Source organism: Pseudophryne corroboree, chromosome 3, assembly GCF_028390025.1.
Source record: "Pseudophryne corroboree isolate aPseCor3 chromosome 3, aPseCor3.hap2, whole genome shotgun sequence".
NCBI lineage: Eukaryota > Metazoa > Chordata > Amphibia > Anura > Myobatrachidae > Pseudophryne > Pseudophryne corroboree.
Window position 1 is genome coordinate 36,147,439 of NC_086446.1, and position 18,085 is coordinate 36,165,523.

Consider the following 18,085-nt stretch of genomic DNA (forward strand, 5'->3'; position numbering starts at 1 on the left):
AGATTTCATTGAGATTAAACTCATGACTATTAGTGCATTAAACTACAGATCATATAGTGACAGTCACATTTGTATATTGGTGAGACCCTAAATCCCACCTACCTGATCCTCCTGTGGGATCCTGTGAGTCTCCTCTGTATAATCCTGGGAATACAGAGGACGGGGACATCTCTCTGGGGTATCTCTGTTACTGGGTCCATCTGTAGGAGACACACAGTGACTGAGTACAGTGTATATATGTGATTATCAGATGATGTGTGTTCAGTAACATAAGCACCCCATAACATGATAGGTAGTTATTCCTGCTTTCCCTAAATACATAGGGGTATATGCAATTGCGGTCGAATTCCCGAAATTGTCGAATTTCGGGTCATTTTCGACCCAAAAAAAAAATCGCCTATGCAATTCAGTGCTTTCCGACCAAAAAACGGACTTTCAAAATTCGACTTTTTGAAATTCGAATTTTTGCAAATTCGACTTTTCTGCAATGATACAAGTGCTGCAATTCGACCAAAGCATATTCAATTCAAGTTTGGAAATTCGACAGCAGTGCTTTTAGACAGCAAATTCGTCATTTTCAATCCGCCACACTTTGGAGGGTGAAAACAAATAAAAAAATTTTAAACATGTTTTTTTTTGTGTTTTTTTTTGGGGGAATAGCAGATCTATTTATATTAGAAGGGATTAGGTACTTTTTTTTTATTTTTGGAGGCACAAATATTATTTATATATTTTTTAAAATATTATTTTTTTATTTTTTATTTTTTTTATGCTGGAACGGTGAAATCATAAAAAAAAATGGCGTGGGGTCCCCCCTCCAAAGCATAACCAGCCTCGGGCTCTTCGAGCTGGTCCTGGTTCTAAAAATGCGGGGGAAAAATTGACAGGGGATCCCCCGTATTTTTAAAACCAGCACCGGGCTCTGCGCCTGGTGCTGGTGCCAAAAATACGGGGGACAAAAAGAGTAGGGGTCCCCCGTATTTTTAACACCAGCATCGGGCTCCACTAGCTGGACAGATAATGCCACAGCCGGGGGTCACTTTTATGCCGTGCCCTGCGGCCGTGGCATTAAATATCCAACTAGTCACCCCTGGCCGGGGTACCCTGGGGGAGTGGGGACCCCTTCAATCAAGGGGTCCCCCCCCCCAGCCACCCAAGGGCCAGGGGTGAAGCCCGAGGCTGTCCCCCCCCATCCAATGGGCTGCGGATGGGGGGGCTGATAGCCTTTTGTGATAATAAAAAGATATTGTTTTTTCCAGTAGTACTACAAGTCCCAGCAAGCCTCCCCCGCAAGCTGGTACTTGGAGAACCACAAGTACCAGCATGCGGGAGAAAAACGGGCCCGCTGGTACCTGTAGTACTACTGGGGAAAAAATACCCAAATAAAAACAGGACACACACACCGTCGACAGTAAAACTTTATTTCATACGTCGACACACACATACTTACCTATGTTCACACGCCGACATCGGTCCTCTTCTCCATGTAGAATCCACGGATACCTGAAAAGAAAAGATCAATATACTCACCCCAGCCATGGTCCAGTGATAAATCCACGTACTTGGCAAAAAAACAAACCGAACACCCGCTCCATGCCGGACTGAAAGGGGTCCCATGCTGACACATGGGACACCTTTCCACGAATGAGACCTGTCAGTGACAGCTGTCACAGAAAGGTCTCTAAGCCAATCAGGAAGCGCAACTTCGTTGCGCTCACCTGATTGGCTGTGCGCTGTCTGTACTGTGACAGCACATCGCAAAGCCGCTCCATTACTTTCAATGGTGGGAACTTAGCGGCTAGCGGTAAGGTCACCCGCCGGTCAGCGGCTGACCGGCGGGTGACCCCACCGCTACCCGCAAAGTTCCCACCATTGAAAGTAATGGAGCGGCTTTGCGATGTGCTGTCACAGTACAGACAGCGCACAGCCAATCAGGTGAGCGCCACGGAAGTAGCGCTTCCTGATTGGCTGAAGGGACTTCAGTGACAGGAGTCACGTGATGTCCCGGCATTCGGTAGAAAGGGGTCTGATGTGAAAGCATTGGACCCCTTTCTAGTCCGGTATGGAGCGGGTATTTGCGTGTTCTTTTTTTTTTACAAGTACGTGGATTTATCTCTCTGGACGTGGATTTATCTCTGGACGCTGGAAGGTGAGTATCATTTTTTCACAGGTACCCTCGGATCGTCGGAGACCGTGGCAGTCGGCGTGTCAACATAGGTAAGTATGTGTGTGTCGGTAGTGTGTAATAAAGTTTTACTGTCACGGTGTGTGTGTCCTGTTTTTTTTGGGGTATTTTTTTCCCAGTAGTACTACAGGTACCAGCGGGCCCGTTTTTCTCCCGCATGCTGGTACTTGTGGTTCTCCAAGTACCAGCTTGCGGGGGAGGCTTGCTGGGACTTGTAGTACTACTGGAAAAAACAATATCTTTTTATTATCACAAAAGGCTATCAGCCCCCCCATCCGCAGCCCATTGGATGGGGGGGGACAGCCTCGGGCTTCACCCCTGGCCCTTGGGTGGCTGGGGGGGGGGACCCCTTGATTGAAGGGGTCCCCACTCCCCCAGGGTACCCCGGCCAGGGGTGACTAGTTGGATATTTAATGCCACGGCCGCAGGGCACGGCATAAAAGTGACCCCCGGCTGTGGCATTATCTGTCCAGCTAGTGGAGCCCGATGCTGGTGTTAAAAATACGGGGGACCCCTACTCTTTTTGTCCCCCGTATTTTTGGCACCAGCACCAGGCGCAGAGCCCGGTGCTGGTTTTAAAAATACGGGGGATCCCTGGCCAATTTTTCCCCGGATTTTTAGAACCAGGACCAGCTCGATGAGCCCGAGGCTGGTTATGCTTTGGAGGGGGGACCCCACGCCATTTTTCCCCCCGGGTTTTTCCAGTTTTTTCCCGTTTTTTAAAATCGCGGCAAAATCCGCCAAATCGGCCGATTTTCGCCCGCGACTCTGGCGAATCCGTTTTTCATTGAATATGGTGAATTCCGGAAGCCACCTTCCGGAATTCACCTGTCGAATTGAGTCGAATTTAAAAACGGCGATAATTTGCCGCGATTCGCCGTGAATTGCATATACCCCATAAGGAGGCATCTCTTATATACGTTTCAACCTTATGTATTTATAGGGTCCCCACATCCCCAGCAGTGTGACGAAGCAAAGTGAATCAATTTGTGGAGCACCATAGTTAAGCAGAACCATCAGGATAGAAGCTTATTCTCTGTCAAGTGCGCAGTGGGCAGGGCCTAATGTAATCTCTGAGATATTTGGGTGGTCTTGAATTTTCTGAAATAAGCCATTACAATAGAAGGCTGGAAGTCTGGGCAATGCCATTTACATAGTAGACCTTCTGCAGAATAAATCTAGAGCAAAGCTTAGGTTCAACACAGAATATTAAATCATAAACAGCCAGGTCCATTACAGTTTCGAGACCTCATTGCAGAATATTCTGGTAGTCATGTCAAATTCTAAGTCCAATGGTTCAAAAGGAGCCTGTTGCAATACCTTCGGCAATAAATAAAAATCAATCATGCTGAGGCTAGGGGGGAAAGGGGGAGTGGAAGCCATGTTGCAGAAGGAGATGGGCACACGTGCAGTGCATATCTTGCCGATCTGTAACTATCGGAGATGTACAATCTCCAAAAGAGGCTCATTATACATAAAATGTCTATGAAAATTTGTAAAAAGAGAAACCATGAAACAAAAATAAAAATAAAAAATCGCACTTTTCCTTTAATAGAAGATTCCATACAACGCGTTTCGCAGTCAGCTTACTGCTTCCTTGGCAAATCATCAGGTAATGACTCTTACGGTAGAAAACATCTCTGAGTCTTTGTGGATGACCCCCCTTGAACCAATTATCCAAGCAATCTTGAATGGATACAGGTCAACTGGAAAGTACTGTAGTCTTTTGGAATCTTCCTATTCTTGCACCAAGAAACATAAATCAAACCTATCATCATGTATGCCAAAACAGTAGTTTTCTGGTGCCGGGCATGGTTTCAGTCACCCTGTCAAAGAACCCCTTATTAAGAATAATGTTTCTTGACCATAGCCTACAAAACCACAACTCCTTGTCTTACTATCTTTGTGAGAATTTGGAACAATATCACCACTGGCAGAAAAATTAGATGTTTCTGGTAGATGCCATCAAGGCATCTACCAGAAACAACTGCAGATCCAAGATCACTGAGCAGGAACAACCCATCTTGTGGTCCAGCAGAGACACCGTTATGTGGATGTTTGACTGAATCCATCTGTCCATAATCTGCTGAAAGATGTCCAGACACAGTGACCTGTCTCCTAGGAACAGGACATTCCTGCTGAGATAATCGGTCTCCCAATTTTTACATCGGGTATGAACACTAATGATAATACACAGTAAGCAAACAAAAACAAGCCTGGCACTCAGTATAGTTCCAACTGCCAGAATAATGTTGCGGTGGACAATCTACGTTGATCTCGGAGCCAGAGGAATTCCTCATTAGCATCTGATGTGGGTTCCACTTAAACATTAAAACACAAAAACAATAAAACAAAAATGCTTATTGTGTAGTAAGTTTGCATAACATTAACACCTCGTGTGGAAAATCCAGAAAAAGGTGTAGTAAGAATCCAAAGCACCGTGTAGGCTCAAAAGTTGACAGATCCCAAAACCAGACTGTATTGAAGTTGTATACCCCACTCACAATATAATCTTTAGTAACAGCCACTCCTTTCACCACGTGTATATAATAAGGTTATACACCATACCATACTCACACGAGTTCAATCCTATAAAGGTTTCTTTGTGATACGCCAGCTGTTTGTTATCCTCATCCGGATATATGGTATGAAAGCAAAGAACAATCTTTCAGTGCATAAACATTGTATTTATTAAACGAATATAAAATATATTAAAAAGTCCCGATTAGCACAGACAGTATAAGTGGGTCAGAGATGACGGTAGAAAAACTAGCATATCACCTGAAATGCGGTCACGACGCCGATTGCCGCGATTCGGGGGTTGCCATCTCTGCCGATACACTGGTGTACCTTCTCGATTCTTGCTCTCTCTCCCCCGATGCATTTCAACTTATATTAAGTACTTGTCAAGGTGAGAGAGTCAGTGACCGTTCCCTAACTAAATACCTAAAACACCGGATGTTGATGTCGGACCCTATCTCAATGACATGCTGTCCTTCAACCACTTTGTTAATAAACAATAAAGTTGGTTATAATAACATATTAAAAAAATTGTAAAGATACTATGGCCAGAGTGGTATCGTTCAATACGTGCCATATTTCAATGGATTTATGTTGGCTCGTATATTGAGTATTACAGGCCAAACTATAAGAAGGGGCAGAATTGTCCTTGGGTCTAGAGGCTTCTTCTGATACCTCTTGAATTGTCTCTTACCACCATCTATGATTACATCCTTTCTCCATAAATGTATTTCTTTTTAGAACTGCTTCTTTCTCACAATTTTATTTAGTAGAACATTTGCGATTGAGACAAGTAAACTGGCCCTTCAGAGACATTTTAAGCCATTGCAGAAGATGTTTGCTCTTAACATCATTATATGTATTCAAATCTGATGGTTTAACATATGTTGAAGACTGTATATATCCATTGTGCACATACTTATATATTCAAATCAAGGAAATTCACTTTCTCTCTACTACTTGCAAAGGTGAATTGGATGTTTTCAGTATTGTTGTTCAGGTACTGGCAAAATTCCTGAAGTCATTGTTGATTTAACACCACCATTGGGCCAGGTTTGCCTCTCAGCAATGTCCATGCCAGACAGATGTCTCCTCCCATCCGGACATGAACAAATTGGCATAGCTGGGGCAAAGCTGGTCCCCATAGCTGTACCAACCTATTGGTTATAATAGAGCCCATCAAAGTTAAAGTAGTTATTGGAGAGAATAATTATGAACACTAATGATATTTCCAGAATTTTCTGATCCATCCAACTCATGATACTGCCAATCTACATCATTGCAAAGAGCCATTTCTGCCTCCCTGATGGTTGCAATATGCCAATGCTATTGCATTGTATGACTGAATCCTTATAAATTTCCTAGCAAACTATGTTGGGAGCTTAGTTGGTGGCTTCATGGCACACAAGGCCTGTTTTCCTTTATGCTGTCCTCCTGAGTGGTAAAGGACTACCTCCTTAATTAACGAGATTTTCCACTATCAACTGCATGAAAGGACCAAGACTAATTCCACTGATTTAGTAAATTATAGGAAGGTACTCCGGTATGGGCAGAATAAGGCAACAGCAGAAAAAGTTAACACTCCAAGTCTTCTTAGCTCTATCTATGCCACCAAAGCCTTGATTCAGAAAGTTCAGTGAGCTGAAACCACCAAAGACTAATTTCTAGTGTCAACAAGACCAACATCAATGGATGTGTCCCCAAAATGCTGGGAATCCTCTTGGATTATGCTCTAACCCAGCCTCCCAACTGTACAGCATCCAGGAATTGCTCAACTTTTCTACTGAAATAGTTCTTAGGGGATCAAAATCCATCATCTACAAAGACTCTTTGAACAGCTAGGCCAAAGGGAGGCCCTAGCCTTTACAAAACGTAGACCAAAGGAAGCCCTCCTAAGCAATCCTTAAAGGGTGTTGCCCTATGGGTAAGAAAGGTGGTGGACCTGGACAACCTCTAAATGGAGAAACATTCTAAGACAATTCCCACCTTGCCATATCATTACTAGAAGAAGATAAAGTGTCAAAGTTTGGATTTCTGTAGGAGAGTAGGAACATCTGGGCTGGTCTGGCTGATGTCATGTGATTAGTTCACGGTAAATATAGCCATTTCCGTTAACATACCCCATTCATTGCCAAAGGATTCTGTCTGAAATGTGCTGGTGTGGTACTCTGTGACTGTCACTGCTTACCGGGACCTGGCTTCCATCAAGGGTGTTCTTTCTGCCACCTCTTCATCCCGGGTGTGAGAAAAGGGTGCTGCTTGTTGAATCTCTATTCAGCCGCTTTCGGGTCATCAGTTTAGGTCACATTATATGTTATGACTATATTTGTAGATTTATAGTGCACATGTGACAGCACTTTAATAAATAATCTTTGTTTTTATGATAATGCACTAGTTCATCTTTACTTTGCAGGTTTCACCTTTTATTGAACTGGATAATAGAGCTGCTTAAATTTACATTACTGAGACCTTTGAGGATTTTTTTTTTAAATTTGAGCTTTTGGATATAACTTTTATCCCTTTGGAGAGACTTATATATATTCCCTTCATTCGTTACATTAGGGGGTCATTCCGAGTTGATCGCTAGCTGTCATTGTTCGCAGCACAGCGATCAGGCTAAAAATCGTCATTTCCACGCATGCGCGTCGTACGGGTACAAAGGCCGTTGTGGTTGTGCACAGGTTGTAGCAAAGTTTTCAGTCGCACTGGTGGCCGCAGGAAGATTGACAGGCAGGGGGCGTTTCTGGGTGTCAACTGACCATTTTCAGAAAGTGTTGGCAAAAACGTAGGCTTGTCTGAAAAGACGCAGGCGTGGCTGGGCGTTCGCTGGGCGGGTGTATGACGTCAAATCTGGACACGAATAGGCTGAAGTGATCGCAAGCGCTGAGTAGGTTCAGAGCTAGTCAGAAACTACACAAACTGTTTTTGCAGAGCTCGGCTGCACAGGCGTTCACACTTCTGCTAAGCTAAAATACACTCCCCAGTCGGCGGCGGCATAGCACAGCTGCTAAAACAAGCCAGCGAGCGATCAACTTGGAATGACCCCCATAGTCAACATATCCTTAAGTACAGCACTGTACAACTCGGTTATCCACTCATCACCAGCCCATTTGCCAGTGACGCTATAGGTCCCACGAAGATCCGGTTTGGTGAAGATGGTAGCCCTTTTTACTCTGTCGAAGAGGTTGAAGATGAGTGGAAGCACATATTATTCTTGATGGTAATTTCATGAAAACTGTGGTAATCTATTCCAGGGTGGGGACTCCCATCTTTCCTTTTCGCAAAGAAGAAGCTTGCATCATGATGCAGGAGAGGAGGAGGAGGAGGAGTGATGAATTAATCCCATGCCAAGATTTTCATGAATATAATCTAACATGGCCTGAGTCTCTGGCAGCAAAAGTGGGTGCCCCTTGGGAGGAGCGTTGCCTGCAAGCAATCAAGCGGACAATCCTGGTCCCTATGTGGTGGATGTGTTTCTGCTGCTTGTTTGCTGAAATGTCAAGGAAAGCTCTGTAGGGATGCGGGAGAGCAATCGTAATGGAGGGAACTGTGGCACGAAGAGGCAAAACTTGTTGAAGACAGCTCATACCCCAAGACACAGAGCCGTAACTAGACTTTTTTGGTGCCCTTGGCCAGAAAGAGCAATGCACCCCCACTCCCCCCCCCCCATTTTAAGCACGTTTTCTAAAACACAAATTTATCCACAGCAAAAAAATAGTACTTCTAAGTTTGTGGGTAAGTCTCGAGTGGCTAACTCATCTTTAACTTTATTGACACCATTTATCTTCTTCTAGACCTTGCCAAAAGCAAACAAAGCCTTGTTGTTCCATCTTAATGGAACCGAGGTCAGCGTGTAGAACTGACTGACGTATTGAGCTACCGTACGGGAACCTTGCAGTAACTGTAATATATCACTGCCGGCTTTGACTCTCCTGGGTTTTTGAAAATCTTCCGGAACATGTCAAGGAACCAATCAAGATCACAGAATATAGGACCAGAATGCTCCCACACCGGAGAGGCAAAAGCCACTGCAGATCCAGAGAACAAGTCCTGGCTGTAGGGAAGTTGTTAGGTTGCAATTGGAAATGTTTTCCACACTGATTAAGGAATTAGAATCTGATGGCAGATAAGAACCACTTGGCCCATCTAGTCTGCCCTAAAAAAAAAAAAGGATTTTAATACCTACCGGTAAATCCTTTTCTCTTAGTCCGTAAAAGATGCTGTGGTCACATCAAGAACCATGGGGTATAGACGGGATCCACATGAGACATGGGCACTTTAAGACTTTCAAAGGGGTGTGAACTGGCTCCTCCCTCTATGCCCCTCCTCCAGACTCCAGTTATATGAACTGTGTCCAGGGAAACATTAATTTAGAGGAAAAGGATTTATTGTTAAACTAAGGTGAGATACATACCAGCTCACACCTCAAGCACGCCGTACAACATGGCATTTAACACAACGCAAGTCAACGGCATGAACATCATCAGCAACAGGCTGACGATAAACGTAACACAACATGTGTGTAACCACAACTACTAACTGCAGATACAGTACGCACTGGGACGGGTGCCCAGCATCCTCTACGGACTAAGAGAAAAGGATTTACCGGTAGGTATTAAAATCCTATTTTCTCATACGTCCTAGAGGATGCTGGGGTCACATCAAGAACTATGGGGTTATACCAAAGCTCTAGAACGGGCGGGAGAGTGCGGATGACTCTGCAGCACCGATTGACCAAACATGAGGTCCTCATTAGCCAGGGTATCAAACTTGTAGAACTTCGCAAAGGTGTTTGAACCCGACCAAGTAGCTGCTCGGCAAAGTTGTAATGCCGAGACCCCCCGGGCAGCCGCCCAGGACGAGCCCACCTTTCTGGTAGAATGGGCCTTCACCGATTTCGGTAACGGCAATCCAGCCGTAGAATGAGCCTGCTGAATCGTATGACAGATCCAGCGCGCAATAGTCTGCTTGGAAGCAGGAGCACCAATTTTATTGTGAGCATACAGGACAAACAGAGCCTCTGTTTTCCTAACTGAGCCGTTCTGGCGACATAAATTTTTAAAGCTCTTACTACATCGAGAAACTTCGATTCCAGCAACCAAGCGTCAGTAGCCACTGGCACCACAATAGGTAGGTTTAAGTGGAACGACGAAACCACTTTTGGGCGAAACTGCTGACAAGTCCTCAATTCTGCTCTATCTTCATGGAAGATCAAAAAAGGGGTCTTGTGAGACAAGGCCGCCAATTCAGACACCCGCCTTGCGGATGCCAAGGCCAACAGCATGACCACTTTCCAAGTAAGAAATTTTAACTCTACCTTCTGCAAAGGTTCAAACCAATGAGATTGAAGGAATTGCAACACCATGTTAAGATCCCATGGTGCCACAGGGGGCACAAAGGGAGGTTGGATGTGCAACACGCCTTTCACGAAGGTCTGAACTTCTGGAAGGGAGGCCAATTGTTTTTGGAAGACAACCGATAAGGCTGAAATTTGAACTTTAATTGTGCCTAACTTTAGGCCCGCATCCACACCGGCTTGTAGAAAATGGAGAAAACGTACTAACTGAAATTCTTCTGTAGGAGCCTTCCTGTATTCACACCAAGATTTTCTCCAAATACGGTGATAATGTTTAGACGTTACTCCCTTCCTGGCCTGAATAAGAGTGGGGATAACTTCAAATGGAATACACTTCCGGGCTAGGATCCGGCGTTCAACCTCCAAGCCATCAAACAAAGTCGCGGTAAGTCTTGGAACACGCACGGCCCCTGCTGTAACAGATCCTGCCTCAGAGGAAGAGGCCAGGGATCTCCTTAGAGTAATTCCAGAAGATCCGGATACCAAGCCCTTCTTGGCCAGTCTGGAACAATGAGGATCGCTCAAACCTTTGTTCTTCTTATGATCTTTATCACTTTTGGAATGAGTGGAAGCGGAGGAAACACCTACACCGACTGAAACACCCACGGTGTCACTAGGGCATCCACTGCTATTGCTTGAGGGTCTCTTGACCTGGAACAATAGGCGAGACACTATCATGTCTATTTGAGGAATTCGCTAAAGATTTGTAACTTCTGCAAAGACCTCTTGATGAAGACTCCACTCTCCTGGATGGAGATTGTGTCTGCTGAGGAAGTCTGCTTCCTAGTTGTCCACTCCTGGAATGAAGATCGCTGACAGAGCGCTTGTATGCCTTTCCGCCCAACGGAGCACCTTTGTGGCCTCTGCCATTGCTGCTCTGCTCTTTGTTCCCGCCCTGGCAGTGTTATGTACGCTACTGCTATTATGTTGTCCGACTGAATCAAGACGGGCCGATTGCAAAGATGTTCCGCTTGCAGAAGGCCGTTGTGAATGGCCCTCAACTCCAGAGCGTTTATATGTAGACATTTCCTGGCTTGACCATCTTCCCTGGAAGCTATCCCCGTGCGTGACTGTTCCCCAGCCTCGGAGACTCGCATCAGTGGTCACTAAGATCCAGTCCTGGATCCCGCACCTGCGTCCCTCTAGGAGGTGAGAGGTGTGCGCCACCAGAGGAGTGAGATTCTGGTCTTGGAAGACAGGGTTATCCTTCGGTGCATGTGCAGATGGGACCTGGACCACTTGTCCAACAGGTCCCACTGAAACACTCTGGCATGGAATCTGCCAAACTGAATGGCCTTGTAGGCCGCCACCATCTTTCCCAGCAACCGAGTGCATTGATGGATCGATACACTTGCTGGTTTCAGCAATTGTTTGACCAGGATCTGAATTTCCAGAGCCTTTTCCACTGGAAGAAAGACTCTCTGTAATTCCGTGTCCAGAATCAATCCCAAAAACGACAGCCGTCTCGTCGGAACCAACTGTGATTTTGGCAAGTTTAGGAGCCAACCATGTTGCTGCAGAATTGTCAGGGAGAACGTAATGTTCTGCATCAATTAGTCCCTGGATCTTGCCTTTATCAGGAGATCGTCCAAGTGCGGGATAATCGTGACGTCTTGTTTGCGTAGGAGGCAGGGGCGGAACTGCCGGAGGCAAAGGAGTCTCTTGCCGCCGGGCTCCCAGCCCAGAAGGGGGCACTTACTCATTGTCCCTTGTTCCTCTATTGTGACCGCCCGTGTCTATCCTGCAGTTTTGGAGGACTAAGGAGCCGCCGAGCAGAGCGCACATAGTCACGGCGCTCCCCCCCAGTGACCAGGTCTCACTGCTCACTATGGTCGCGGACGTCACCTGACACATGTAATGTGACCTGCCGCGTCCTGAGCAAATAAGCAGGGAGCCGGTTAGCGATGTTCGTCCCTGCAGCCGGGAGCAGTGACGTGACAGGAGCCGGGAACCGGGCAGTGACATTCGTTGAGGTCCTTCCCTGTAGCCGGGAGCTGGGCAGAGAGTGTGCGGTGAGTGGGCTGGGTGTGCAGTGTGGCTGTCACGGTCAGGACTTGAGCCAGAGGACAGATAAGCGCACGGCAACAACATTCTAGTTAGTGCATGCCCTATGTGGCTGTGGTAGTGGGGGCAGGTGCTGGGGAAGGGGTATGTGCTTTCCATTGATATAAAATGTATTTAATTTGGTAGCACTGGAGGTACACCTATTATATAATTATATTATTACACTACGTATATCGCTCCGTAAATATGAAATGACAAAGTCACATACGTATTTAAAAGGCAATATAGTGTAATAATGTGTTTATGACAGATTAGGTACACATCCAGTGCTTCTAAATTAAAAATAAACAAATAAAAAAAAAAAAAAAATATATATATATATATATATATATATGATCCAATTGGTTTGGTTTGGATATTTGGTGTGTATCACTGGACGGCACTCCAGAACCATCAACCCAAATGAAACACAGTAGGGGTCCGATGCGGGTCCGAGCTGATGACGTCATCAGACCCTTGAGTGTGAGGTTTGGCGGTACTTCACGAGCGAGCACACAGGATGGTAAGTATGTCTATATATTCTGTTTTGTTTGTTATATAGTAAGGTCTTGATAAAAAGGACATGATCCCTGAAACGCTGACCATCACACCGTGACTACTGTGTTTCATTTGGGTTGGTGGTTCCGGAGTGCTGTCCAGTAATACATAATATAAATATGTAATGGTTAATCAGTGCACTCATCCTTGGTGAAAACAAGTGCTCCTGCTGCACATAACAGCAAGGGAGGGGGGGAAGAGTTTGGGCTAATAATATGAATACAGTTACTTAATTATGTTAAATAACGCAATGTAAATGGAGTGGTTACTAAAATGCTCTCCGTATTGTCTGTTGGTCACACTAACGCCCTCCATATTGTCTGGAGGTCACAATAATGCTTATCGTATTGCCTGGTGTATAGCGATCACTGAAATGCTCTTAGTATTGTGTACCAGTCACTAAACTGCTCATACTTATTGTCTGGTGGTCACAAAAATGATCTCGGTACCCATGAGCTAGTGCTTTATAGGTTAACGGGAAATGGGATGTAACTAATTTTCCTAGGAGTGTCATGGACAGTCAGCATGTGGGGGGGGCACCAAATTCTTCTCGCCTCCGGGCGACTTGGATGAACTTACGCCACTGGTAGGAGAACCATAATTTCAGCCATTACTTTGGTGAAAACCCTCGGAGCTGTGGACAGACCAAACGGCAACGTCTGAAATTGGTAATGACAATCCCGAACTGCAAACCTCAGGTAAGCCTGATGTGGGGAATAAATAGGAACATGCAAGTAGGCATCCTTTATGTCTACCGACACCATAAAATCCCTCTCCTCCAGACTGAAGATCACTGCCCGGAGAGATTTCATCTTGAATTTGAATTTTTTTAAAGGTAGAAATTGAGGAATTTGAGGTTCAGGATTGGTCCGACTGAGCCGTCTGGCTTCGGGACCACGAACAGGCTCGAATAAAAGCCTTCTCCCTGTTGCGACGGGGGAACCCAGACAATGACTTGATTGTGACACAATTTTTGTATTGCGGCGCATACCACCTCCCTGTCTGGAACAGAAGCTGGTAAGGCTGATTTGAAAAATCGGTGAAGGGGGACGTCTTGAAACTCCAGTTTGTACCCTTGGGACACTATTTCTAAAACCCATGGGTCCAGGGCCGAACGAGCCCAGAACTGACTGAAGAGCCTGAGACGTGCCCCCACCGGTGCGGACTCCCGCAGAGGAGTCCCAGCGTCATGCGGTGGACTTGGCAGAAGCCGGGGAGGACTTCTGCTCCTGGGAACCGGCCACGGCCGGTGATCGTTTACCTTTTCCCTTTCCCCTCGTACCAAGGAAGCAAGACCATCGGCCCCTTTTGTATTTATTGGGCCGAAAGGACTGCATCTGATAGTGGTGTGCTTTCTTTTGTGGTGCAGGCACATAAGGTAAAAATGATGACTTACCCGCGGTAGCCTAAGATACCAAATCAGCAAGGCCGTCGCCAAACAACATACCACCTTTATACGGTAGAGACTCCATAACTTTCTTAGAGTCAGCATCAGCATTCCACTGATGAATCCACAATGCTCTCCTAGTTGAGACTGCCATGGCATAGGCTCGTGATCCCAAGAGGCCAATATCCCTCGCAGCTTCCTTTAGGTAGACTGCAGCGTCCCTGATATGACCTAGTGTCAAAAGAATGCTATCCCTATCCAGGGTATCTATTTCAGATGACAAGTTATCTTTTTTCTATAGCACTACTCACCCACGCAGATGCAATGGCTGGTCTTAGTAGCGTACCCGTGGTGACATAAATGGATTTTAATGTATTTTCCTGCCTACGATCCGCAGGATCCTTTAGGGCTGCCGTGTCAGGGGACGGGAAAGCTACCTATTTGGACAGCCGTGACAGAGCTTTGTCCACAATGGGGGGTGACTCCCATTGTTTCCTATCCCCAGAGGGAAACGGATACGCCACTACAATCCTTTTGGGAATCTGAAACTTTTTGTCAGGACTTTCCCAAACCTTTTCACAAAGCGTGTTCAGTTCATGAGAGGGAGGAAACGTTACCTCAGGTTTCTTCCCTTTATACATACAGACCCTAGTATCAGGAACAGCAGGGTCCTCAGTGATATGTAATACATCTTTTATAGCCACAATCATGTACTGAATGCTCTTTGCCAGTTTTGGATCTAATCTGGCATCACTATAGTTGACACTTTAGTCAGTGTCCGTGTCCGTATCCGTGTCTGTCAGCTGGGCAAATTAACGTTTTTGTGACCCTGACGGGGTCTGGACTTGAAACAACACATCCTCTACGGATTTCTTCCAAGCCTGGTTCTGAGACTCAGATTTATCCAATCTCTTATTTATCAGAGCCACATCTGCATTCAAAGCACTCAAAACATTCACCCAATCCGGTGTCGGCGGTGCCGACAGGGTCACTCCCACAGCCGTTTGTGTCCCTAACATAGGTGGTCATTCCGAGTTGATTGCTCGTTATTTTTTTTCCGCAACAGAGCGATTAGTCGCTAATGCGCAATGTCCGCAGTGCGACTGCGCCAAGTAAATTTGCTATTAAGTTTGCCATTTTACTCACGGCATTATGAGGGTTTTTCTTCGATCTGGTGATCGTAGTGTGATTGACAGGAAGTGGGTGTTTCTGGGCGGAAACTGCCCGTTTTATGGGAGTGTGCGAAAAAACGCTGACGTTTCTGGGAAAAACGCGGGAGTGTCTGGAGAAACGGGGGAGTGTCTGGGCGAACGCTGGGTATGTTTGTGACGTCAAACCAGGAACGAAACTGACTGAACTGATCGCAGTGGCAGAGTAAGTCTGGAGCTACTCAGAAACTGCTAAGAACTGTCTATTCGCAAATCTGCTAATCTTTCGTTCGCAAATCTACTATGCTAAGATTCACTCCCAGTAGGCGGCGGCTTAGCGTGTGCAAAGCTGCTAAAAGCAGCTTGCGAGCTAACAACTCGGAATGAGGGCCATAGTCTCCTCCTGGGAAGAGCACTCCGCCTCAGACATCCCGACACACGTGCACCCACCACACGCAGATACACTGGGCCTATAGGGGACAGACCTACAGCAAAGCCTGTTAGAGAGACACAGAGGGAGATATAGCCAGCTCACACCCCAGCGCCCAAACCCGGTCTGAATACACTACAGAAAATGTCCCAGACCTGCAGCGCTTTTCTAAATTACATACAATGCACCAAAAGCACTGTCCTCCCCCCCCCCGCCCCGTTTTGCACCATTACTTGTACAGCAATGTGAGGAAAGACCAGCGTCTCTGCAGCCTGTGTAGAGAAAATAGCGCCGGGCTGTGCGCTGTGAGGGCTAAGCCCCGCCCCCATAATGGCACGCTTCAGACCCGCTCTTTTTTACACTTTTTTTTATACTGGTGGGGTTCCGGATAGTGCCCTGGCACTATGTCCGCTCTTGCCAGTCAGTTATTTTGAGGTTAAAAAGCTGCCCAGGGCGCCCCTTCCCCAGCGCCCTGCACCCTGTAGTGCCTCTGAGTGTGGGAGCATGGCGCACAGCGCGGCCGCTGTGCGGTACCTCAAAGCCGTCACTGAAGTCTTCTGATCTTCTTCTACTCATCTGACTTCTGACTCTGCAAGGAGGGTGACGGCCGGCTCTGGGAATGACCATCTAGGCGTACCTAGCGATCAGACCCTCAGGAGTTAATGGTGTCCTGTAGCCAAAGAAGCAGACCCTTTAATCTCACAGAAGTAGGTCTGACTTCTCTCCCCTAAGTCCCACGAAGCAGGGAGACTGTTGCCAGCAGTACTCCCTGAAAATAAAAAACCTAACAAAGTCTTTTCAGAGAAACTCAGTAGAGCTCCTCAGAGTGCATCCAGTCTGCCTGGGCACAGATTCTAAATTGGAGTCTGGAGGAGGGGCATAGAGGGAGGAGCCAGTTCACACCCCTTTGAAAGTCTTAAAGTGCCCATGTCTCCTGTGGATCCCATCTATACCCCATGGTTCTTGATGTGACCCCAGCATCCTCTAGGACGTATGAGAAATAAACATGCACTTACTAGGGCTAATTTTAGCCTGCCAGTATATTTTGGGATTCTGGGAGGAAACCGGAGTTCTGGAATATGCAAACATGAGGAGAGTATACAAACTAAACACAGTTAGGGCCATAGTGGGAACCGATTCCATGACGTCAGTGCTGTAAGGCAGTAATGTTAAGCACTACACTATTTGTACATAAAGGTGAGAATCTGAGACATTGGACCTTCCTTGAGCAGTATAGGCTAAACTGGATCTCCAGCACTGGTGTATACTGGAAAGCACGCCACAGGTGAGATACTTGCACTTGCTGAATGCTGCTTAGGACACTGGTGTTCTTTGGAGATAGCACGCTATAGATGTTATGCTGGTGCTTGCAGATTGCTGCATTCATATTCCCTGATGAGAATATTCAGCAGAGACAAAGCTGAGGCTTACAGACAGCTCATAGTCATTAGCACTGGAAGAGCACGGAGAGATCAGGAAGCTTGGACGCTGCTGAAACAGGAGCCAGATAACTGGTCACAAGTGAAGTTGTTCTGGCAATGTACTGCTGCACCTAAGGGGTTTATATATGACACCTCAGATCCCTATAGGTTGCTCAAGTAGCCCACTGGGCAGCTATATTTCACACATTAGTATGTACAGACAGAGGAGGGTGTATGATAAGAGATTGCTGCAGTGACTGTGTAAGGAGAATATGTGACTATAATCTGTAATAAGTGATTATTACTCACCTGTGCTGATATCTGTAGGGATTTCCTCCTCCTTATACTGCTGATCACCCCTCACATACGTTTCTTCTTTTCCCTCCATAGGTTCTACCTTGATATTAGTCAGATCTTCCCCCTAAATAACCCATAGAGCAAAAAAGCAACACTTTAACAATGTCCAACTTCCTTAAATGAAAAAAAATCCCAATATAGGCCCTCATTCCGAGTTGATCGGTCGCAAGGCGAATTTAGCAGAGTTACACACGCTAAGCCTACGCCTACTGGGAGTGTATCTTAGCTTCTTAAAATTGCGACCGATGTATTCGCAATATTGCGATTACAAACTACTTAGCAGTTTCTGAGTAACTTCAACCTTACTCTGCCTGTGCGATCAGTTCAGTGCTTGTCGTTCCTGGTTTGACGTCACAAACACACCCAGCGTTCGCTCAGACACTCCCCCGTTTCTCCGGCCTCTCCTGCGTTTTTTCCGGAAACGGTAGCGTTTTCATCCACACGCCCATAAAACGCCGTGTTTCCGCCCAGTAACACCCATTTCCTGTCAATCACACTACGATCGCCGGAGCGATGAAAAAGCCGTGAGTAAAAATACTATCGTCATTGTAAAATTACTTGGCGCAGTCGCAGTGCGAATATTGCGCATGCGTACTAAGCGGATTTTCACTGCGATGCGATGAAAAATACCGAGCGAACGACTCGGAATGAGGGCCATAGTAAAAAGACAATGGTACAAT

The 18,085-nt window shown here is 46.1% G+C and overlaps 1 protein-coding gene across 5 annotated transcripts in view; it reads right to left on the bottom strand.

Moving 5' to 3' along the window:
* LOC135054628 (zinc finger protein ZFP2-like) overlaps window positions 1–18,085 on the bottom strand; it is a 57,507-nt gene that overhangs the window by 35,048 nt on the left and 4,374 nt on the right. For 4 of the 5 annotated variants that reach the window (XM_063957834.1, XM_063957833.1, XM_063957832.1 and 1 more), the window contains exons 4-5: window positions 17,358–17,469; window positions 103–200 (exon numbers count right to left, since the gene is read on the bottom strand). In XM_063957834.1, the coding sequence (XP_063813904.1) occupies window positions 103–200; window positions 17,358–17,469 (210 nt within the window). The remainder of the gene's footprint in view (window positions 1–102; window positions 201–17,357; window positions 17,470–18,085) is intronic. The other variant, XM_063957837.1, reaches the window with a different exon arrangement.